This window comes from Vulpes vulpes, chromosome 1 (assembly GCF_048418805.1).
Source record: "Vulpes vulpes isolate BD-2025 chromosome 1, VulVul3, whole genome shotgun sequence".
NCBI classification, from domain to species: Eukaryota; Metazoa; Chordata; class Mammalia; order Carnivora; family Canidae; genus Vulpes; species Vulpes vulpes.
In genome coordinates, this window is record NC_132780.1 from 15,538,337 (window position 1) to 15,561,219 (window position 22,883).

General features: G+C 45.1%; 2 protein-coding genes across 7 annotated transcripts in view; one reads left to right on the forward strand and one right to left on the reverse strand.

The window, feature by feature from the left end:
- The window catches only part of TRPM4 (transient receptor potential cation channel subfamily M member 4), a 41,793-nt gene extending 30,325 nt beyond the window's left edge, over positions 1 to 11,468 (forward strand). For 4 of the 6 annotated variants that reach the window (XM_026013887.2, XM_072756860.1, XM_072756840.1 and 1 more), the window contains 8 exons: positions 4,298 to 4,430; positions 4,571 to 4,745; positions 5,021 to 5,198; positions 9,836 to 10,029; positions 10,268 to 10,400; positions 10,591 to 10,663; positions 10,748 to 10,853; positions 11,094 to 11,468. In XM_026013887.2, coding sequence (XP_025869672.2) covers positions 4,298 to 4,430; positions 4,571 to 4,745; positions 5,021 to 5,198; positions 9,836 to 10,029; positions 10,268 to 10,400; positions 10,591 to 10,663; positions 10,748 to 10,853; positions 11,094 to 11,098 — 997 coding nt within the window. In that variant the 3' untranslated portion in view covers positions 11,099 to 11,468. Of the gene's footprint in view, positions 1 to 4,297; positions 4,431 to 4,570; positions 4,746 to 5,020; positions 5,199 to 7,951; positions 8,178 to 9,377; positions 9,412 to 9,835; positions 10,030 to 10,267; positions 10,401 to 10,590; positions 10,664 to 10,747; positions 10,854 to 11,093 lie in introns of those variants that run through there. The other 2 variants (XR_012001220.1, XM_072756856.1) reach the window with 2 other exon arrangements.
- Positions 11,469 to 16,904: 5,436 nt separating this feature from the next.
- Positions 16,905 to 22,883, reverse strand: part of LOC112931364 (orphan sodium- and chloride-dependent neurotransmitter transporter NTT5-like) — an 81,266-nt gene continuing 75,287 nt past the window's right edge. The window contains exons 8-12 of the mRNA XM_072756904.1: positions 19,648 to 19,834; positions 19,073 to 19,274; positions 18,773 to 18,932; positions 18,134 to 18,299; positions 16,905 to 17,927 (exon numbers count right to left, since the gene is read on the reverse strand). Coding sequence (XP_072613005.1) covers positions 17,421 to 17,927; positions 18,134 to 18,299; positions 18,773 to 18,932; positions 19,073 to 19,274; positions 19,648 to 19,834 — 1,222 coding nt within the window. The 3' untranslated portion in view covers positions 16,905 to 17,420. The remainder of the gene's footprint in view (positions 17,928 to 18,133; positions 18,300 to 18,772; positions 18,933 to 19,072; positions 19,275 to 19,647; positions 19,835 to 22,883) is intronic.

Below are 22,883 nucleotides of genomic sequence, written 5' to 3' on the forward strand. Positions count from 1 at the left end.
ACACACACACAGAGGCAGAGAAATAGGCAGAGGGAGAAGTAGGCTCCCTGCGGGGAGTCTGATGAGGGACTTGATCCCAGGACCCTGGGATCACCACAGAGCGGAAGGCAGACGCTCAACCACTGAGCCACCCAGGTGGCCCTACCGATGAACTCTTATCAGGGAAGGGTGTTACAGGTTCTGCAAACTTCCTTGATCAGTTATATGCAGGGCAGTTACACTCCTTTTAGCCATTTTCATTTTCAGTTTCTGAAATTATTTTGACTTTATGAATTATTATTTGGGTTAAGTTGTACAACAAGTATTTGGCTCATCATTGGTGTTGTCTGTATCAAATTTTGCCAAAATCTAGGTCTGTGTTTGTCAATATTACTTGGTGGCTTTTATGTCATTTGTGCCCACTCTTCCTGGGTCAAATTTGATAGATTCACTTTTTTTTTTTTAAAGATTAAAAAAATTTTTTAAGTAATCTCTACACCCAACGTGGGGCTCAAACTCCGATTATCCAAGACCAAGAGACCCATGCCCCTTAGGACTGAGCCAGCCAGGCACCCCTACAGATTCGTGCCTTACCAGGGAAGCTTGAATGTTTGTTGCCTGTTTCTTCTTATCTCTTAGTTAATTTATGTTTTTTTAAAAATTGTCAGGAATTCACCTCAAACATTTTCTGTTGTGGCTATGTCATGTTAGTTCATTTTTTCCATGCCTTCCAGATCATAGTGTGTGGCTCCCAGAGAGAGGGCAAAGGGTGCCTCAAAACATGCTTGGGGACAGATTGTCTTGTCTTTGCGTCTTGGCATGTGCTGTTCCCCTTCTTGAAACACTTTTCTGTCTTCTCCTTGGCCAAGCCAACGCCTACACTTCCTATAGGCCTCTGCTTTGCTGCCTCGTCTCTGGAAGTCTTCCTTTACCCTTGCCAGACTCTGGGTCCCTCCCAAACAGAGCTCTCAGCATGGCTTGTGTGGTCATTCTCCTCACCCAAGGTTCTAAACTCCTCAAGACACATCCATCGCATCTCCCATAAGCTTATCTTTGAAACACAGCCTATTACCAAAGACATGCAGAAATGTGTCTGCAGTGAACACGATTAAACAAATGAAGGCCATACAACAGAAGCCAAGTCTTTCCAAAACTGCTCTCTTCTCTGTGTCTCCGAGTTTGGTGCATGCTCCGCTTGTTCTTTCTATGCTTTTTTTTTTTTCTTTCTATGCTTTTACATGGACAGATGCACATACTTTTATAAACCAATGGCATTCTATTTCATATATTCTTCTGCAACCTTTTCTCTTTCCTTTTTAAGACATCCTGACATGCTTTCCATGTCAGTATTTGCAAATAGACCCTAGTCGTTGAAAATGTGGCACCAGATTCCAGAAGAAGGGGTTTCTGCTGTCATTGGCTACAGATCAGACAAGACAGACTTCTCCTCACCACAATGTGAGGAATGAATGAGTTCTTTTCATAAGGCCGTGAGACAAAAATTCTAAAACCTCAAGAGGTAGAAATTAAGCCAAAAGTCTGGCCACAAAGTCTCATTTTCTACTCAAGGTAACATGAAGTTATAATCAGATATTGGCTAATGAGGTTTCTTTTCTTTTTCTAGTGAAAAAAGCAATTAGGATACCCTCCTTTTGAGGAGAGCAGACAAAAAGCTTTGTGGACACAACCTAGTGACTATTTCCAAGGACTGAAGGGTCCTGACACCCGGTTTATAATCTGGATTGTTGACAGCAGTGACTCCCAACCCTTCTCCGTTGACACGGAGAGGCTTGCTTCCTCTGTGCTGTGTTCGAAATACTACAGAGTAATTCAGCATGAATAATTTATTCCAATAGCAAAATAAGAGAGTTTTGCAGGACACTATGCTTCTGTTTCTCTCTTGTATTTTGATTAAAGTATCTTTTGAGATGAAAGGGCCATGTGCTTTAGGAATACTGGTGATATTTTAGACATTTTGTCAAGCTCACTGTTTTCTAGGCGAGGGAAGAATTATTGCATATTTTTATTGCATAAAAAAAATCTGAAGTGCTCTGTTTATAAGGGAGAAATTCCTGATGATCTCCAGAACTGAATGGATAAGTCATTTTATTTTGCCCCAGCCCCTTTCAGATGGGCATTTTGGTTGTTTCTAGTTTTTTTTTTTTTTTAATTTTATTTATTTATTCATGAGAGACAGAGAGAGAGAGGCAGAGACACAGGCAGAGGGAGAAGCAGGCTCCATGCAGGGAGCCTGACGTGGGACTCAATCCTGGGTCTCTAGGATCAGGCCCTGGGCTGAAGGCAGCGCTAAACCGCTGAGCCACCCCGGCTTCCCGGGTACATATATTCTTGACGTGGATAGATTTCCTTGTAAAATAGCTTCACCTGCATACACACCCATCTTCAGGGTAAGAGGGAGTCCCTTGAGGACATGCCTGACAATACCAGGTATTTTCAATCTTTAAAACCTTGTAGTTCTTAATTTAACCTTTAGATTCTTTTGTTTCCTATTCTGATGGGTAAAAATGACTTCTCTTTTTAAAATTTATGCGTCCCTGACTACTAGTTAGCTTGGGCATCTGTTCATAGCAAATGGCCACTTGTACTTTCGTCAATGTCTTTTCATAGCCTTGCTGCCATTTTAGAAAATACACGCTCGTTTATGTTTGTTGATCTCTTGTATATGTGTATGGGTAGGTGCTCTTCTAAGCCTTGGTGTTTTTGTTTTTTTAAGATTTTATTTTTATTTATTTATTTTAAAAATATCTTTATTTATTTATTTGAGAGAGAGCATAAGCAGGGGGTGGGGCTTGATCCCAGGACTCTGGGATCATGACCTGAGCTGAAGGCAGATGTTTAAACAACTGAGCCACCCAGGCACCCCAATATGTTATTTTTAAGTTATGTCTACACCCAACATGGGGCTTGAACTCACAACCCCAAGATCAGGAATCACATGCTCTGCCAACTGAACCAGCCAGGTGCCCGTAACTCTTGGTGGTTTTGTTCTAAATAACTCCTGTCTGCAGCTTGTCTTTTTACTTTTGTGTGTTATGTTAAACATTCTTTTATTTTTTAAGTTTGCACCCTGAAATAACCTAAGACTTATTAAAAAAATGTGGCAAAAACACCACAAAGCATTCCTCCAACACCTTTCACCCAGATCCCCAGATGGCAACATCTTTCATTATTCAAACCAGATCTTACTCATATTTCACTGATTGTCCCACTGGTATCCTTCTTCTGTCCCAGGAGCCAGTCTGGTTCTGCGATCCTCGTTTGGCTTTTATGATCTTCATACTTTTGAACAGTCCAGGCCAGTTATTTTGTAGGATTTGCCTCCATCTGAGTTTGTCTCAGGTTCCCTTGTGATCCAATTTAGGCCATGCACTTTTGGCAGATATTTTTGCCTTTTTCCATTTATCATATTTATGTTACCTTTAGATGCATGGAAGTTTTATATTTCAGAGTAAATTCATCAGTCTTTTCCTAAATTGTGATTTTATACATATTACTTCTAGAAGGCTTTTGTTTTGTGATATCCTATCAAGCTCATGAAGAAATTCTTCTATATTTTCTTCATATTTTAATGTTTTGCTCTTTACTCTAGGTTTTTTTTTTTAAGTACTTTTATTTTTATAAAGATAAAAGGGAGGGGCAGTAGGAGGGAGAATCTTTTTATTTATTTATTTATTTATTTGGAGGGGAGAGAGAATCTTAAGCAGGTGCCACACTCTGCACCAGAGCCTGATGTGGGGGACTTGATCTCACGACCCTGAGATCATGACCTGAGCCAAAAATCAAGGGTGGAGGCTTAACGAACCACCTAGTGTCCTTTGCCTTTTACTTTAGGTTTTTAATCTGTTCAGAGTTCAAGTAGGTGATGGGGTATATTTTTATTTTCTCCATAGGAATTGCTGATGTTATTGGCCATTTCACCTTCCTCTGTGAATGTGTGTTCTCTTTATCCACTCTCCAGTAACGTCATTTGTCTTCTGCTTAATCATTTGCTGGAACTCTTCTATATTTGCCTTTTATAGGTTGGAGAAATATTCTAGCAGTTTTTCCAACTCTGATTGTTACAGGACCCTGCCAAATTTTTGCCAAGGCTGTGATTTATGCAGCCATTTTTAAATGGGTGCCAGCGCCTTGCGCAGCTCAGCCTGACGTTGTGAAATCGGAGTAAACCCTGGGTGAATCGGAGTGTTCTGGCTGTGGCCCCTCCAGGGTCACCCCAAGCCTGGTGTTGGGAAGACCTGGGTTTTCCTTTGCACCTTGTGTCCCCTGAATGACCCTACCGCATCTCCCCGCACCCCAGGCTGACCCCTGGCCTGTTTGACCTGGGCCGCACCGTCCTCTGCCTGGACTTCATGGTCTTCACGCTACGACTGCTGCACATCTTCACAGTCAACAAACAGCTGGGGCCCAAGATCGTCATCGTGAACAAGATGGTGAGGGGGCGGGCCCGGGTGGGCGGGGCCAGAGGGGAAAGGGGCGTGGCGTGGCGTGGAGGTGCGTGTCCAGGCAGGGTGGAGGCGGGGCTTCGCCAGGTGGGGCGGGGCCAGGCCCGTCACCTCTTCCTCCCCCACAGATGAAGGACGTGTTCTTCTTCCTCTTCTTCCTCGGCGTGTGGCTGGTTGCCTACGGGGTGGCCACCGAGGGGCTCCTTAGGCCCCGGGATCGTGACCTCCCGAATGTCCTGCGCCGCGTCTTCTACCGGCCCTACCTGCAGATCTTTGGGCAGATCCCCCAGGAGGACATGGATGGTATGGAGGGATGAGGGCTTGAGGCCCTCGCTCGGAGCCCTCGTCCCTGGGTCTCTGTACCCCTCCCTTTTAAGTCTCTGTGTCTCTGAGTACCCCTGCTCCCTTTCATCTCTGTGGGCCTATGTCCACCTCTCCAAGTCTCCGTCCCCTGCCTCTGGGTCTCTGCCCCTCCTCTGTCTCTTTAGGTTTCCGACCCTCGCACTCTCCCTGGGATTGTCTCCCTCTCTTTGGGTCTCTGCCTTCCTGGCCCCATCTCTGAGTGTCTCCCTTTACAGTGGCCCTCATGGAGCATGCCAACTGCTCGGCAGAGCAGGGCTTCTGGGCACGCCCGGCGGGGGTCCTGGCAGGCTCGTGTATCTCGCTCTATGCCAACTGGCTGGTGGTTCTCCTCCTCATCATTTTCCTGCTCGTGGCCAACATCCTGCTGCTCAATTTGCTCATCGCCATGTTCAGGTGAGGCCTGATCCCACCTCACCCAGCATGACCCTTGACCCCAGCTGACTCTCCATCCCATCTTGACCCCATAATGATTAATGATTCTTTTTTTTTTGTTTTGTTTTTGAGGATTTTATTTATTTATTCATGAGAGACTCACAAAAAGAGAGAGGCAGAGACACAGGCAGAGGGAGAAGCAGGCTCCAGGCAGGGAACCCGATGTGGGACTCGATCCCTGGACTTCAGGATCATGCCCTGGGCTGAAGGCAGGCGCTAAACTGCTGAGCCACCCAGGGATCCCCACCATAATGATTCTTTATCCCAGCCTAATCAATTCTTTCTTTAGTCCCAGAATTCAGACTCTGCTCCTGACCTGGACTGTGGACTCCGATCTTCTCCCCGAGCCCAGGCTCAACATTACAAAAAATTTTATTGTGGCAAAATATATAGAACATAAAATTTGCCATTTTTAAGTGTACAGATTCAAAGATGTTAAGTTCATGATGTTTTACAACCATTACCACTATGTATTTCCAAAAATTTTTATCACTACAAACACAGTGTGTATCCATCAAGCAAGCACTAACTTCCCATTCACCACTATCCCCAGCTCCTGGTAACCTTGAATTTACTTGCTATCTTTAGGAATTTGCCATCTAGAGGATTCATAGAAGTGGAATCATACAATATTTAAAATTTTCTGTCTGGCTTATTTCACCTAGCATAATGTTTTCAGTGTTCACTCGTGTTGTAGTATGGACCGTGCTCTATTTTTTATGGCTGAATAATATTCCATTGTATCAGCCAATCACATCCATGTTCATGGAAACTCGGGTCATTTCCATCCCTTGGCTTTTGTGACTAATGCTGCAATGAACATTAGGTATCATGTACCTGCTTGGGTCTCTGTTTTGATTTCTTCTGGATTTACGTCTAAAGTAGAAGCTGAGTATGCTGCAATAATTCTGTTTAGCCTTTTGAAACCAAACTCTTTTCTACAGTAGCCACACCATTTTCTGTTCTTGTTAACTATGTATGAGAGTTCCAATTTCTCAACAGCCTTTTCCAAGAGTTGTTTTTTTTTCCTTTTCAAAAAATTGTAGCCATTCTAGTTAGGGAGTATGGACTGGTATTTCATTGTGGTTTTGATTTGCATTTCCCTAATGACTAATGGTATTGAGCATCTTTCCATGTGTTTATTGGCCATTTGCACATCTTTGGAGAAATGTTTATTCAGGTCTTTTGCCTGTCTTTAAACTGGGTTGTCTCTTTGTTATAGCAGTTCTTTATATATTTTGGATATTAAACTCCTATCAGATATATGATTTGCAAATATTTTCTCCCATTCTGTCGGTTATCTTTTCCTGTTCTTGAAAATCTCCTTTGACGCACAAAAGTTTTAAATTTTTAAATATTTGTAGTATTGGTGTTATATCTAAGGACCCATCACCAAATTCAAGGTCATAAAGATTTACTCCTGTGTTTTATAGTTTTAGCTCTTTTTTTTAAATTTATTTTTTAAAATTAATTATTATTATTATTTTAGTTTTAGCTCTTACATTCAAGTTGTTGACTGTTTTGACTTAATTTTTAAAAAGATTTTATTTATTTATTCATGAGACAGAGAGAGAGAGAGAGAGAGGCAGAGACATAGGCAGAGAGAGAAGCAGGCTCCATGCAGGGAGCCTGATGTGGGACTCGATCTCGGGACTCTAGGATCACACTCTGGTCTGAAGGCAGGCATTAAACCCCTGAGCGACCCAGGTGTCCCTTGACTTACTTTTGTATATGGTGTGAGGTAGGGGTCCAACTTCATTCTTTTTGCATGTGGAAATCCATTTGTTCCAGGTCTTTGCATTTAAGATATTTTTGCCCCATTTGAATGGACTTGTCACCCTTGTTAAAAATCAGTTGGACATTGTATTAATTTCCTGGGGCTTCTCTAACAAAGTACCAACAATTGAGTGGTTTTAAATAACAAGAAAACTTTCCACAACAGTTCTGGATGCTGTAAATTCAAAATCAAGGTATGGATAAGGTTGGTTCCTTCTAAGGGCTGTGAAGGAGCATCTGTTCACTGCTTTTCTCCTACCTTCTGGTGGATTGCTGGCAGTCTTTGGCTTATAGATGTAGCACTGCAATCTTTCATCTCTCATCTTCCTATGATGTTCTCTCTGTGTGCATGTCTGTGTCCAAATTTCCCCTTTTCATAAGAACACCAGCCATGTTAGATTAGGGACTAGACCTAATGACCTCATTTTAACTTACCTTTGTAAAGACTCCACTTCCAAATAAGTCACGTTCTTAGATCTAGACATTAGGATATCAACATATCTCATGTAGTGGAAAGGGGACACAGTATAACCCAAAATACTCATAGATATATAGGTTTGTTTCTGGACTCATTTCTATTCCATTGGTCGATATGTCTATCATATGCCAGTACCACACAGTTTTGATTTTGTAGCAAATTTTCAAATTAGGAAGTGTGAATCTTCCAACTTTGTTCTTTTTCAAGGTTGCTTTAGCTATTCAGAGCCTCTTGCAATCACATATGAATTTGAGGATTGGCTTTTACTTTTCTGCAAAAAAGGCTGTTGGAATTTTGATAAGAATTATGTTGAATTTGTAGATTGCTTTGGGTAGTTTTGTGATATCAAATATCAAATCTTTGTACTCATGAATGCATGTTGTCTTTCCACTTATTTAGGTGCTATTTTATTTTATTTATTTTTAAAAAGATTTTATTTATTTATTCATGTGAGACACAGAGACAGAGGCAGAGACACAGGCAGAGAGAGAAGCAGGCTCCATGCAGGGATCCCGATGTTGGACTCGATCCCGGGACTCCAGGATCATGCCCAGGGCTGAAGGGAGGCACTCAACTCCTGAGCCACCCAAGCATCCCTTAGGTGCTGTTTTAAATTTCTTTCAGTATTGTTTTGTAATTTTCAGTGTGAAAGTCTTCCACCTTGGTTAAATTTATTCTCAGGTGCTTTATACTTTTAGATTCTATTGTAAATGAAATTGCTTCCTTAATTTCCTTTTTGGATTGTTCATTGCAAGTATATAGAAACACAGCTGATGTTTAGTTGGTGATCTTCTACCCTGTAACTTTGCTGAATTTGCCTATTAGCTCTAGTAGCTTTCTTGTGATTCTCTGAGATTTTTGATATATAGGATCATGTCATTTGTGAATGGAAATAGTTTTACATCTTCCTTTCCAATTTGGATGCCTTTAATTTATTTTTCTGGTTTAATTGCTCTGGCTATAACTTTCAGTACGATGAGGAGTAGCTGTGGTGAGTGAGAGTGGGCATCCTTGTCATGTTCCTTATTTTAGCAAGAAGATTTCAATCTTTCTTCATTGAGTATGATGTTGGCTGTAGGTTTTTCATAAGTACTCATTACCATGTAGAGGAATTTTCCTTTTTTTTTTTTTTAATTTTTATTTATTTATGATAGTCACACACAGAGAGAGAGAGAGAGAGAGAGAGGCAGAGACATAGAGGGAGAAGCAGGCTCCATGCACCGGGAGCCCGACGTGGGATTTGATCCTGGGTCTCCAGGATTGCGCCCCGGGCCAAAGGCAGGCGCCAAACCGCTGCGCCACCCAGGGATCCCGAGGAATTTTCCTTTTAATCTTATTTTTCTGAGTTAAAAAAAAAAATTTGCCATGAAAGGATGTTGTACTTTGTCAAATCTCTTCTGTGTCTCTGTCACTTGATCTGATCATGTGAGATGATCATGTGGGTTTTTTCCCTTTCTTTATTAAGGTGATGTATTATATTGATTTTTGTATGTTAAATCATCTTTGCAGTATTGGGATAAATCCCACTTGATCATGGTGTATAATCCTTTTAATATGCTGCTGAATTAGGTTTGTTAGTATTTTGTTGAGGATATTTGCAGGTATATTCATAAAAAATATTGGTCTGTAATTTTGTTTCCTTGTGATATCTTTATCTGGGTTGGGAATGCTGCTGGCTTCATAGAATGAGTCAGGAACTGTACTCTCTTCTTCAGTTTTTTGAGTTTTTTTTTTTTTTTTTTTTGAGAATTTGAGAAGGATTGGTGTTTTTTGTTTTGTTTTGTTTTTTAATATTTCATAGAATTCCCCAGCAAAAACATCTGGACCTGGGCGTTTTGTTGTTGGGACATCTTTGATGAGTGATTCAATCTCTTTGCTTGTTATAGGTCTTTTGAGATTTTCTGTATCTTCTTGAGTCAGGTAATTTGTGTGTTTCTAGGAATTTGTCCATTTATTTCATTTAGGTTATCTAATTTGTTGGCATACAATTGTGAGGGTGTTCTTTTATAATCCCTTTTATTTCTGTAAAATTGGTAGTAATGTCTCCATTTTCATTTCTGATTTTAGCCATTTGTGTTCAGCTGATTTTTGAATCTGTCTACAACCTTCACCCTAATTGGTGACACCATCCCCAACTTGACCTCTGACACCTGACTATCTTCCTAACCCAGCCTCTAAGTGTATGCTATATGTAATATATACCTGTAATACCTAATACCTGTAATACTGTTGACTTTATCGATTCTGACCTCTGCCTGCTGCCTTAGACTTCAAACGTGTTGTTTAATATCTAACCTTGATCTGCCCTCGATGACCTCTGATGATCCTTGACTTCTCCACGCAGCTACACCTTCGGCAAAGTACAGGGAAACAGTGACCTCTACTGGAAGGCACAGCGCTACAGCCTCATCCGGGAATTTCACTCTCGGCCTGCACTGGCCCCGCCCCTTATCATCATCTCGCACGTGCGCCTCCTCATCCGGCAACTACGCAGGCGCCGGTCCCGCTTGCCGCCCTCCCCTGTCTTCGAACATTTTCGTGAGAGCGGGGTTTGATGCAAAAGGGAAAAGCACAGGGGACTGGCCGTGGGCAGAAAGAAAAGGATGGACAGGCTGGGGGTGATGTGCAGGAGCACCAGTGGGCAGCGGTTAGTCGGTCGGGGGGCGGGTGTGAAGCAAAGGGGCGTGGCCAGGGAGGGCTCGAGGCGCGGGCTTTTCGTGGGGAGGCTGAGTGGAGGAGGGGCGACCTTTGACTCTGTCCTGACCCTGCCCGCCAGGGGTCTACCTCTCGAAGGAAGCAGAGCGGAGGTTGCTGACCTGGGAATCGGTGCAGAAGGAGAATTTCCTGCTGGCGCGCGCGCGGGACAAGCGGGAGAGCGACTCCGAACGCCTGAAGCGCACCTCGCAAAAGTGAGGGCGGGGCCTGGCTGGGGGCGGGGCTTCCGGCCTGGAGCGGATCCTGTTGGAGCCTGAGTGGGGAGGGGCCCCGGGGTGCTGGGGAGGAAGGTGGGCCTCCGGGGGGCGGGGCTTCCGAAGGGGGCGGGGCCAACAGGTCTGGACCGGGCCTGACGCCCCGGTTGCCGGTTGCGGTGGGTTGCAGGGTGGACACAGCCCTGAAGCAGTTGAGACAGATCCGCGAGTATGAGCAGCGTCTGAAAGGGCTGGAGCAGGAGGTGAGGACTCCCAGACTGGGCTGGGGCAGTGTGGCCGGGTGGGGTTCCGGTCTCCTGTCCTTAACGCCCCCCTCTGCTCCCCAGGTCCAGCACTGTAGCCAAGTCCTAGGCTGGGTGGCCGACGCCCTGAGCCGCTCAGCGCTGCTGCCCCCAGGGGGCCCGCCGCCTCCAGCCCCGTCTGGGCCCAAAGGTCAGTATTGTGGGGTCCACCTGTCTCTCCCTGGCCTCTGTCACCACCACCCTAAGTTCTGGGCCCTCTGTTCCTCTATTTCTGAGTGCTTTTCTCTCTTTTGCCACACTTCCATTGTCCCTGGGTCACTGGCTCCGTTTTCTTTGGGCTTTTCATGCTTCCTTCTCCTTTCTGCAGGTCTTCCATTTTTTCTATTCTCTTCATCCCCACCACTTGTTCTCTCTTCTCTCTTCCCCCTAGACTGAGCCCTGCTGGCGGTCTTCACGGAGTAGCCCCCATAGGGAGATTTTGCTCCCAAAGTCCTTGCAGGTCCTTGGCCCTTGCACCTCGTGGCCTTGTCTTTCACATGGGCCCCATGCTCATGGAGGACACCTGGGCCGCTGTCAGGACCACCTCAGGGAATGTCGTCCATGCGAACCACTTATAGGCCCATCCCCTCCCCTCCGGTAACCAATCCCCACTCTGGGAGGATCAGCCTCTGGAGCCGGATTTGCCCTTCTGAGGGCCTTGCCACAGCCCGCTGGGCGGGAGAAGGCTGCAGAGTCCCCGGATATAGGGATCACAGATCCCACTTGCAGCTCCCCACACTGGGGAAATAAAGCCATTTGAGAGGAATGGAGTCCAATGCTTGATTCTTGGGGAAATGGTAGACCCAGATCTTTTTGAGATGGGGGCTGGGTATGGGGTCATTGATCCGTTTGTTGCCGTATTTGAGATAATCTCCAGGTCTGTTCCCCACTCCCCGGCCCACGCTGCCTGTCTCACTCAGGCCCAACATCTCTTGTGTGCACTATTTTGATGGTTCTCACTTCAGTGGGACAGAAACCCCAACTGTCTGCAATCCCCCCACCCTAGTTTCTACTTTCCGGTGGAGAAAGAACTCAGTAATAATAAGCAAATTATTTCCTGGAGTGGGGGTGGTTGGGAGCTATGTACATCTGCTTTGGCAAGAGGGGAACAGATGATGCAAATTTGAGTAGATAACTGCAGAAATGTCTTTAAAGAGTCTAATTAGTGGGAAATTGCAGGCCACGCGCACATGGAATTGAGGCAAATATGCATCATTATATATGCAGTTTAACTAAACAACCCATAACAAAGTAAACTGGTAATGACAAGACTGAACTGACAGCAGTTATTAGTTAAATAGCAGGAAAACCACCAACAGCCATCACATCCAAAAATCAAAACCAAAACATCCTTCCTCCAAATTGGAGGAATTCCAACTATCTGCCATTTTGGGTGCGGAGTAGCTTTGAAATACTGCCAAGTGTTGTGTGGCAACCAGATTTCTCTGGAAGATGCTGAATTAATTCTCCCTAAACCAAGTTGTAATATCAATGACAGTGGTAATATTAATACAATACTGCTTGACATTTAAAAAATTTCTAATTTCTTACTGCTAGTATACAGAAATATTGCTGATTTGTTTATTGACATATTCTATGACTTTGCTAAACTTTCTTAGTTGTAGTTTAATTTTTTGCAGTCTTTGGGATTTTCCCTGGATATAGTCATGCTGTTTGTAAGTAGAGGCAATTTTATTTTATTGTTTCCAATTTGGTTTTTTTTCTTCCTCTATCATGGTTAAATAAATAATACAAAATTTACCATTTTAATCTGTTTGAAGCATGCAACTCAGTAGCACTTAGTACTTTGACAAAGTTGTGAGCGATTACCACTATCTCAGTCCAGAAATGCTCATCACTCCAAACAGAAACCTTGTACCATTAAGAACTCACTGCACATTCTTCTCTTCCCCCAGCCCTGGCCACCACCATTCTGCTCTCGAACTCTATGGATTTCCCTATTCTGGTAATTTCCTATAAATGGAATCATCACACATCTGGTCCCTTGTGTTTTGACTTCTTTCACTTAGCACAATGTTTTCAGGGTTTCTCCATGTTGAAGCAGAGCTTCATTCCTGCCTGCGGCTGAATAATAGAAGTATGCATATATCACTTTTGTTTTATCCATCCATCTGTTGATGGACATTTGTGTGGCTTTCCTGTAATTGTGAATAATGCTATGAACGTTCATGTACACATTTTTATTTGAACATGATTTTCAGTTCTTTTGGGTTTAGACCTAGAATGGAATTTGATATTTCTATGATTAACTTTTTGAGGAACTGTCAAACTGATTTTCATAATGGCCGCAACATTTCATATTCCCCTCAGCGACACAGGAGTTTTCAGTTTCTTTAAATCCACACCAACCCTTGTTACTTTGCATTCTCTTTGGTTATCGATATCCTGGTGGGTGTAAAGTTGTGTGTCTGTGGGTTTGATTTACATTTCCTTAATGACTGAAGACATTGAGCTGCTTTTCTTGTGCTTGTTGGCCATTTGTATATCTTGGGAAGGAATGCTGTGTTAGCAATGACCTCCACTCAATCACATCTAACTAGGGATGAGTGGGCCTTGGATGAAGACAAAAATGAAGGCCCTGCTGCCCAAGTCATCATCTGAGGACTACCTGGGCTCAAATAGACATCTCAGAGTTTAGAAAAGACAAATGGTTGTCCTGAAGCTTCTAACTATAAAGGAAGTAGATCCAATAAGGATCAGCCTTTATGGCTCTTGTATATCTCACAGGTGGGAAATTTTGCTGCAGCTGATGCGTCATGACTTACATATGTTAGACTCCTTGCTCTGTGTTCTCCAAGTAGGAAAACGCACCTGAATTCAACTGATAAAGCACACAGTGGGGAAAAGGAAGCCCAAGTGACCCCGTTGGGTAGGGGGCCTAGGGCCAACTCAACGGGCTGTTTTGGCTTCTACTATTAAAGGTATAATTGCCGTTTTGCATGTCCATACTGTGACTGTCCCATAAGTGTCAGGGGGTTCTCCTGTCCAGACACTGGGGTATGTGTGGTCATCTCCAGGAGACAGAAACGACAGAATCCCAAAAAGAAAGGGGAAATCACAGTTTTAGAGACTTAAGGGCTGCCGCACGCCCCAGGGAGGCCATTTCTCAGTACAACAGCGCCACCTGCTGACACAACCTCCATGAACACACCTTTTAAGAAAAGGCAGCTATTAATTTGCTGTTAAGTTCTTGAAAGAGGAGGCCCCACCCATGGAGGCCTCCTGATTCTCTAGCCTTACATTTTCATTTTGGGCTAAGTCAAGTTGAACTTGACAACCAGCAAGGTTTGAAATGGTTAAATATAAACGATATATTCAAAAGCACAGCGACGCTGGTACTGTTGGCAGTAACCTCACTGGCAGGAACTACCCCTCCACCACCTGAAGCAAAGCCACTGGCTCCATGGGGCCCTCAATTTACAAAGGTTCCCATTAGCGCCTGGGCCTCGTTCGCTGCTGGGTGGGCTAAGTTAAAGGCTTGTATCCACTGTGGTGCGGCAGCCACCCAACCCCAAAGCCAACCCTGAAAGACAGATCGAAGTTTATAGTTAAGGTATTGGATGGGACTCCATTTCCCCTACTCTCCATCTGGTATTACTGATTGTCGGAACAGTTCCCTTAAAAATCCATTCGGAATATATTTCTGACTACCTTTCTCATGTCATGGTCCACACATCTTAGGCATGTGGTTTGGTCATTGAATGTGGGTATCCCAGAGAGGCTTCATCTCTTCCAGGCCTCCTGGATAATGACTGAGGCCAAAGGGGTGAGGGAGTTACAAAAACTTGTTTTGAAAATGAAGGATTCTGGCCCCTGGTCATTCTTAGGTCATTTTTCTTTCTTTCTCCTGGACTGCCTGGAGTTTACACTCCCTTGGGTGGCAGCCTCACCCAAAGTGGGCCAACTAGGGAGTTCAAACAAAATTCTGCTTTAGCCACCAGGATTTTCTTGTTGGCCTGAGATGGCCCTAGATCAGGGGTTGCCAAATTATGGCCTGTGGGATATTCTGGCCCTTGAACTAAGAATTATTTTTACATCTTTAAAGAGCTATAAAGAAAACAAATAACAAAAAAAGAAAAAAAAATAACAAAGAATATACAATAGAGACCATATGTCCTGCAAAGCCAAAAATATTTACTATCTGGTCCTTTAAAGGAAAAGTTTGCTGACTCCTGTCTAAGCTGTAATACTTGCTGATACTACCCATGTGGCTTAATTAAGCCAATGTGATGGCCAACCAGATCAAAGCTAACAACAAAACCCCTCACCATGCTGCAAGACCTCATTGCAGGGGGGCTAGAGTCTTCCACTCCACATTCACCAAAACCACCAACCTCCCTACACATAGGTCACATCAAATGTCCTTGCTTCCGCCCCCACCCCATAAGGTTGTGGAAGCAACTTAGATCGGGGAACATAGGACATGCCAAGATCCTGACCTCAGGGGTCAAGAAATGGATACCTTGGTACGGAAATGAAAAAGCAAAGGAGGGATCCCTGGGTGGCGCAGTGGTTTGGCGCCTGCCTTTGGCCCAGGGCGCGATCCTGGAGACCCAGGATTGAATCCCACGTCAGGCTCCCGGTGCATGGAGCCTGCTTCTCCCTCTGCCTGTGTCTCTGCCTCTCTATCTCTCTGTGACTATCATAAATAAATAAAAATTAAAAAAAAAAAAAAAAAAAAGAAAAAAGAAAAAGCAAAGGATCCCAGACTAGGAACCAGAAGACCTCAATTCTGTTTCCACCTTGGTCCCTGAGTGGTTATTTGCTCTCAGAGCAGTTCTGTCTCTCCTCAGAGCCTCCTGCAGTATCCACTCCCTGGAAGAAGAGGTGGACGAAGAAGCCCAGGAAAGGGTCTGTCTGTTGCCTTGCCTAAGTGTTAACAAAAGCATGGGGGCTTCTTATGGCACCTGAGACAGGGTCCTCCCTGCCAGGACTCCCCATCCCCCAACCTCACACACACACAAAGTGACCTTGGAGCTAGTGCCCTATGTGATTTAAGATGTATCATCTCCACTGGTTTTTAGCTGACCCCACCAGACTCTTGGCATACCCAGTTTGTAGTGGCCCATCCTGACTCTGTGAGGGGGAAGAGACACAGAAGTGAGGGTGAGGATGGGAGGGGGGGCCAGGCCTTCTCCCTGCAGATCGTTTCCTGAGCCATGTCATCCCAGACCCAGGGTCCCTGGAGAGCAAGGTGGAGGCAGGAAGCCAGGAGGTGGGAAAGCCCTGTGAGTTTCTGCCTCTGCCCTTTTTAGGGCTCTCCAGATTGGGTTGTAGAAACTGTTACACTGGGGATACAGGATGAAAAATTTAGAATTTCTACTTATATTTACTTTTTTAACTGAAATAAGCAAAACAAATTAAGCTTTCCCAATATTAAATCTATAGAACAACATTAGTTCACAAGTAGATTTTCTACATATGTTGGGAATATTTTCTCAAAGAATTGTCACTGATAAGGGAGTGTGATAAGGAATGCTTAGAGACCTCTGAGGTAAATAAAAGGTATGAATGGGCAGGCAGAGATATTTGAGAGGTGATTTGGAAACAGAGTGGGGTGGTGATGGGAACTGGCATTGAACCTCATGGTCCTGATCTTTGGATATGGGGAGTTGCCCAGAAGGCCACTAAGAAGTGTGGCATTTAGAAGGTGCCTCCACCTCCTGAGTTGCCTTAACTCCATTTGATGTTTGAAGACGCAGGGTGGTGTTACCTATTCACACAGACAGTGCTAAGTTCTCTAAGACTCCTTGGTCCTGACCCCATAGAAACCAAGTAACCTACTCCCAATGCGCAAGTGGGTGATCAACTCTACGCCAAGCAGGAATTAAGCATGATGGCTAGAGAGGACCTACCTGCTAGGTGCTGTCCGAGGCACACTCCCATCTTGGTAGGAGTAGTGAGATAATTATGAGACATTTAGTTTGGTCACCAAACCAAGCTCGATTTAAGGGTTAACACACTTTCTAGATTGAGTAATACTTATTGCTGCAAAGTTCCCCAATGGCTTGGCTTAACTTCAGAACAAAGAGGAATGTAGAAGCTCCGTATCTGTATCCCAAAGGGAGATGGAGGTTGGAGTCAACAGACTGGACACTCAGTTCACCAGAGTTTGGTGATTTGGAGGGTATGTGTGTAGACAGAGGCGGACAGAAAGAACGCTGTGTCCACAGCCTGTACATGGGGTCTAAGTGGATCGATTTATTGACTCAGCATTATTATCCCAGCCCATTCTGAGAGGGTAGCCCTGAAGAAGTCAGCCATCCTAGTGATCCAGTTTGGTGGTGGAGTTTGGGGTTTGGAGTGAACACTGTATCTCCATGATAACTGGGAAGGCTGGGTCCTAGAAATTGCTATGAAGCTTGTTCCCATGATACCAATATGGTACTCCCTCCTCACACGGAGAAAGGAGGCACTAGGTCCGGCCCTGTAAATGGCTAAGTGGATTTCTTCATCTGAATTCTCCAATCTCAGAGCAGTGTTCCACTCAGCAGAATTGGTACTATTCCAGGAGATAAAGAGCTCCTGAGTTGTCCATTTCCTTCCAAGGCCAAATGAGTGGTTGCTAGGCAGAATTTCCACGTGCCCGCCCCCCTCCTATCCAGCTGAACCAATTATTTCTGTAGCAAAATGGACACTAATGCCACCAGTTATTAGAGAGGTTTGGTGCCTTGGAAAAAATGGGTAGTTTCACCAGTTACTGAACAGAGTTCTCATCCTGCTTCTCTTCTTTGGTCTCTGTGTGCAGCTCACTGTTGTCTACGGCTACCGAGGCGGGGCTCACCTGTCTTGAAATTGGCAGGCTGACACTCCTTCCGGAGAATGACGATGTCAGGGATGTAATGACAGGCAGGCTCAACCAGGAAGAGCTCTGACTGCTCCTACTCAGAGGCAGGCTGCACTGCCACGGGGGGAGGTTCAGGTTCAGCCCCCTATCCAGGAGCAGGCTGAGCTGCTTGGATGAGTTTTCACTGTTTCTCTCCTGGGACTTCCCCAGGTGGTGCTTAGGCCACTGTAAGGGCTTGGGAGGCACCGAAGGCATCTTTTTGGACTGTAGTTTTTCAAAGGGATCAGAAGCAATGTGGTCCTGGAGGTACCACCAGTGGTAAAGTGGGTGGACTGGGATCGGCAGCAAGGTGAGGATGCTGAGGAAGGTGACCCAGCCCAGGGTGCTCTGCAGGTAGGGCTGTTTTACCTCCTGGCTCTGGAGGCAAAGAAGGGAGCAGGGTGGGAGGAAGAGGTGGCAGGTGAGGTGCTTTCAATCTGTGGGATGCAGGGGATTAGGTTCCCCAGGGACTGGGAAGCTGGCTAAAGGGTCTCTGGGGGCAGAGAGCCCAGACCTAGGGTCCTGTGGAATGGGAGATCAGACGAGGGTTGACCAGAGTGGGAGGCCAGATAGAGGAATCTTACCATACTGCTGTTCCAGGCAATGTAGTAAGGGGGCACCGTCTGGTAGAGCTGCATGATGTAGATGGTGGTCAGGGCCAGCAGCCCGGGCAGGGTCACGTAGCACCACAGGACAGTGAAGAAGGACCACAGCAGGCGGCCCAGATCACTGAATATTTCTTCCCTGACCCTGAGGTGGGGGCAATGGGCATAGATGTCTGGAAGGAGCCCTCCTCTGGCCACCAGGGTCTGAAGGTACACCTCTTGGGAGGGTGCGCCTGCCAGACCTCTGGTTCTCTCACCAGTTCTCAACTCTTAGTGGCTACCAAGTCCTTCTGGGCCTTCCCTGAGGCTGGGCCCTATTCTATTGCATCTATTCTTCTCATGGGAGCCTCCTGATCCAGGGGGAGTGCAGTGCTCCAGCCCTCTGCCTTCGGACTATCCCATGGGGCCCATGGTAAGGGAACCCGAGTCTCCTGATTTCTGACTATTCTTTCTGTCAGGACCCACCTGGTTGCCCTCAGATCACTCCCTCCTGCACACCCATGCTATAAGCTAGACCCCCTGCTGCGGGAGGGACAGAGGGAGCAGATCATGTGCCCCCTCTCCTCGGAGACCTGGAATGGGTCTCTGGCTGGGCAGACCCCGGGGCTTGGACATCACCTCCTAGCTCCGTAGATGCAGGCCAGGGCCACATTCTGGAAGGTCACAATGATGACGAGGGTCAGCGGGATCAGGTAGTCATCAAACAAGGACATTATGTAGCTGCCAGCCTGACTGGTGAAGACGAGGCTGCCCAGAAAACCTCCCAAGCAGATGAGCACTGTGGCAAAGGCAGGTTTGGCCACACTGAGGCCTATGTGTAGGGCTGGGCCAGGGGTCAAAGTGAGCCCTGGAGACTGGGGTGGTCTAGGGAGAAGGAGCAGTAGGGAAGGGTTTTTGCTGGGGTGAGCATCCACATACCTGAGAGCAGCTTAGGATACCTCCTGAAGGTAGAAATGGAGTTCTGGAGGGGAGAGACAATGCCTTCCAAGATCTGTATCGAGGTGCTCAGCCCCATGATGACCAGGGCCAAGAAGAAGAGGATGGCCCAGAAAGAGGCACCAGGGAACAACGAGATGACTTGGGAGAAGGCTACGAATGCCAGGCCAGGGCCCTCCATGAACTGTGGGTGAGAAGGGCTCTCAGGCAGTGGTGGGTCTGGATGAGGGCAATGGAGCAGTGATTGATTAGTAATGTCTTTGTCAGACAGAGGAAAGAGGCACAGAATGGTGGGCTGGGTGGAGGGCAGAATGCTGTTTGCCCTACTTGGTTTCTGGAACTGTGTGAGCTTCAACTCTTGGAGCCTCCTCTAACAAACTGGGATCCTGGGGTTGATGCGAGAATTAAAGTCAAGTGACAATTTAGCAAAGACCCTGGTATATGCAGTGGTGGTGGTGATGTGACTGTAACTGTTGCCTGCCTCAGATGATGTGTGGGGTGGCTCCCAGTGTCCTCTGGGGCCTTTGGGAAGCACTCTCCCGCCCCCACAAACACACCTTTTCCTTCTGCATCTTGATGCTGCAGGATGGAGAGAAGTAGATGACCTGGTATTGGAGGTATTGAGGGAGTTTGCTGATCCAGTCCAAGTAGTCCAGGGTGGTGAGGTATAGCATGTCTTCTGGAGGCTTGGCATCCTGAGGCAGCATACCCTTTTTTATCAGATTCTTCAGCTTCAGGATGCTTCTGAATGGGAATCAGAGGCAAGGAGAGGTGGTGACCTGGCTGGCCTCTCTGCCATCTGCGAACCAGAGCAGCCGGGGACTGCAAGGTGAGTGGGCTGAGATGAGTGCAGCAGAGTTGGGGGGGGGGGGTGACTGGATGGGGCCTGGAAGCTAATCACATGAACTTGGGGTGAGTTGCCCTGGGAATTCCACCTAAGGGGCAGAAGACTCTTGAACTCTCCCCTGCACCCCACCCCTGCAAAATTCATATGTTCAGGTCCTTAATCCCCTGCTACCTCAGAATGTGAACCCTATTTTGAAATAGGGTTGTTACAGAGGTAATTAAAGATGAGGTCATATTGGAGCAGGGTGGCCTCTGATCCAATATGACTGGTGTCCATATAAAAAGGGGAAATTTGGACATACACACACACTCACACACACAGGGAGAACCCCATGTAAGGATGAAGGCAGACACCGACAAGCCAGGGAACACCAAAAATTGCCAGCAAATCACCAGAAGAGGCATGAGACAGATTTTCCCCCTTCATCCTCAGAAAGAATCAACCCTGCAAAAACATTGATCTCAGACTTCTGCCTCAGACTGCAAGAGGATAGATTTTTGCTTTGGCCATGCAGTCTGTTGGACTTTGTGATGGCAGCCCTGGAGAACTAATGCACTCAGAATTGTCTCTCTTTTTGTTTGTTTGTTTGTTTGTTTTTTAAGATTTTATTTATTTATTCATGAGAGAGAGAGAGAGGCAAAGACACAGGCAGAGGGAGAAGCAGGCTCCATGCAGGGAGGCTGACGTGGGACTAGATCCTGGGGCTCCAGGATCAGGCCCTGGGCTGAAGGTAGCGCTAAGCCGCTGAGCCACCTGGGCTGCCCCTGTCTCTCTTTTTGGATCTCAGATTTGAACTGCTGTGATAATCAAACCCGTTCATGATACAGCCTCCTCAACCAGTAGAGCAAAGTCTGTTTAAACTTTTCCCTCCTTCAAGTCTAAATTTCACACTTTCCTTCACACCTACAGTTACTTTCATATGCTTGACTAATAACATTAAATACAGGTATTTCTTTGTAATAAAAGAGAAATATATGTTTTGTGTGTTGTCACATGTGTGTCACTATGTTATGATTTTTTATTTCTTACTTTTCTTCCGTTTTTTTGGCAATAAATCTACATTGCTGAATGTATGTCTGGTTTGTTGTTCCTGACTGCTGCCCCCTGCTGCATTAGCAACCCACATTTTATACTCTATTTCCCAAATAATAACCCCACTACCTGTGATTACAAACATTGCCAAAATAACCATCCATTAGCAGGGCTTGTATGAGGATTTCTCTAGGATACACACTTGGGAATAGGGATCACTGGGCCATAAATGCTGTACTTGTTTAATTTAAGGAAATGCTAACAGATCCTCAGGTGTCTTCTGTTCTCCTGATTAGAAATCTTCTCTGATAATCCATACCTCCACATGTCCTTACCTAAAGAGAGAGTAACCTATAGCTTTGCTACTCTAGGTGGAAGCTTCATGGAGGGGTAACATCACTTGGGAACTTGTTAGAAGTGCAGAATCTTGGGTGCATCCCAGATTTACTGATTAAGCTAATGCCGATTCATAATGCCCACTGCAGTTTGAGAAGCTCTATATAATGGAGGGCAAGGGGCTCATGTGGCAGCTCTTTTAGGGCCACCACTAATATGATACCCAGTAGATACATATGGCCGTGTCATCTAAAATTAATTAACACAATATAAAATGAAAAATTAAGTTCCTTGGTCACATTTGCCATATTTGGCCACATTTACCACATCTCAAGTACTTAATAGCTACTTGTGGCTGGTGTCTATGATAGTGGATAGTGCAGGTATAGAATGTTTCTGGCATCACAAAGAGTTCTACTGGACAGCTCTGCTCTAGAAGATAATGGTTCTCACTGGAATCAACCAAGAACCTTTTAAAAAGCAAACTCAAGGGCATCTGGGTGGCTCAGGGGTTGAGCATCTACCTTTGGCTCAGGTCATGATCCTGGGGTCCTGGGATCAAGTCTTGCATCAGGTTCCCCGCAGGGAGCCTGCTTCTCCCTCTGCCTATGTCTCTGCCTTTCTGTGTCTCTCATGAATAAATAACATCTTAAAAAACTCAGTTTTTATTATGCTATAACTTAGAGACAATAAAAGCACAGATATTAAATGTACACTTCAGTGAGTATTAACAAATGACTCAAGATATGGAGTATTTCCATCACTCCACAGAATTACTTTGGGCCCCTATCCAGTGCACTCTCTCCATTCCAGAGGCAACTAGGGATTTCCATCATGACACATTTGTTTAGCCTATTCTCAGATTTCATATAGATTCATATAGTGTGTATAGTCTTTTAGGTCTGGCTTGTTACATTCAATATAATGTCTGAAGTTCATGTTGGTGCACATATCAATAGTTTATTCATTTTTATTGGTAAATAATATTCCATTGGTTGTATGAATACAACAACACATGGAGATTTGTTATCTGTTCACCTCCTGACAGACATTTGGGTTACTTGGAGTTTTGGCCATTATAAATAAAGCCCAAGGGCAAGGTTTCCTGCTCCAGTTCTCTCTCCTCTTCAATTATACATCTATTAGTCCTCTAGGTCACTGAGGTCTTCTCCAGTCTTTCTCATTCTTTTTTTTTCTGTGCTTCACTTTGTAGAACTTTTATTTACCTGTTCTCAAATTAACTGATCCTTTATTCTTCTGGTTCCAATCTAAACTAAGTACATCCAGTGAAACTTTGTTTTCATCTATTTTTTGAGTTCTTGAATTTCCATGTGGTCCTTTTTTAGGTTTTCCATATCTTCCCTAAAATATCTCCATGGATTCTATTTTATTCATCTTTCCTCACAAATCCCTTAACATATTTGTAATGGTTATTTTAACATTCTTGTCTGCTAATTCTAATGTCTGGATGACCTTTGGGTCTTCTTTTTTCTCTTGGCTATGGATTATATTTTCCTGGGTTTTGGAATGTCGTGAGGGTTTTTAATTCCATGTTGGATGTCGCATAGAGAACAACAA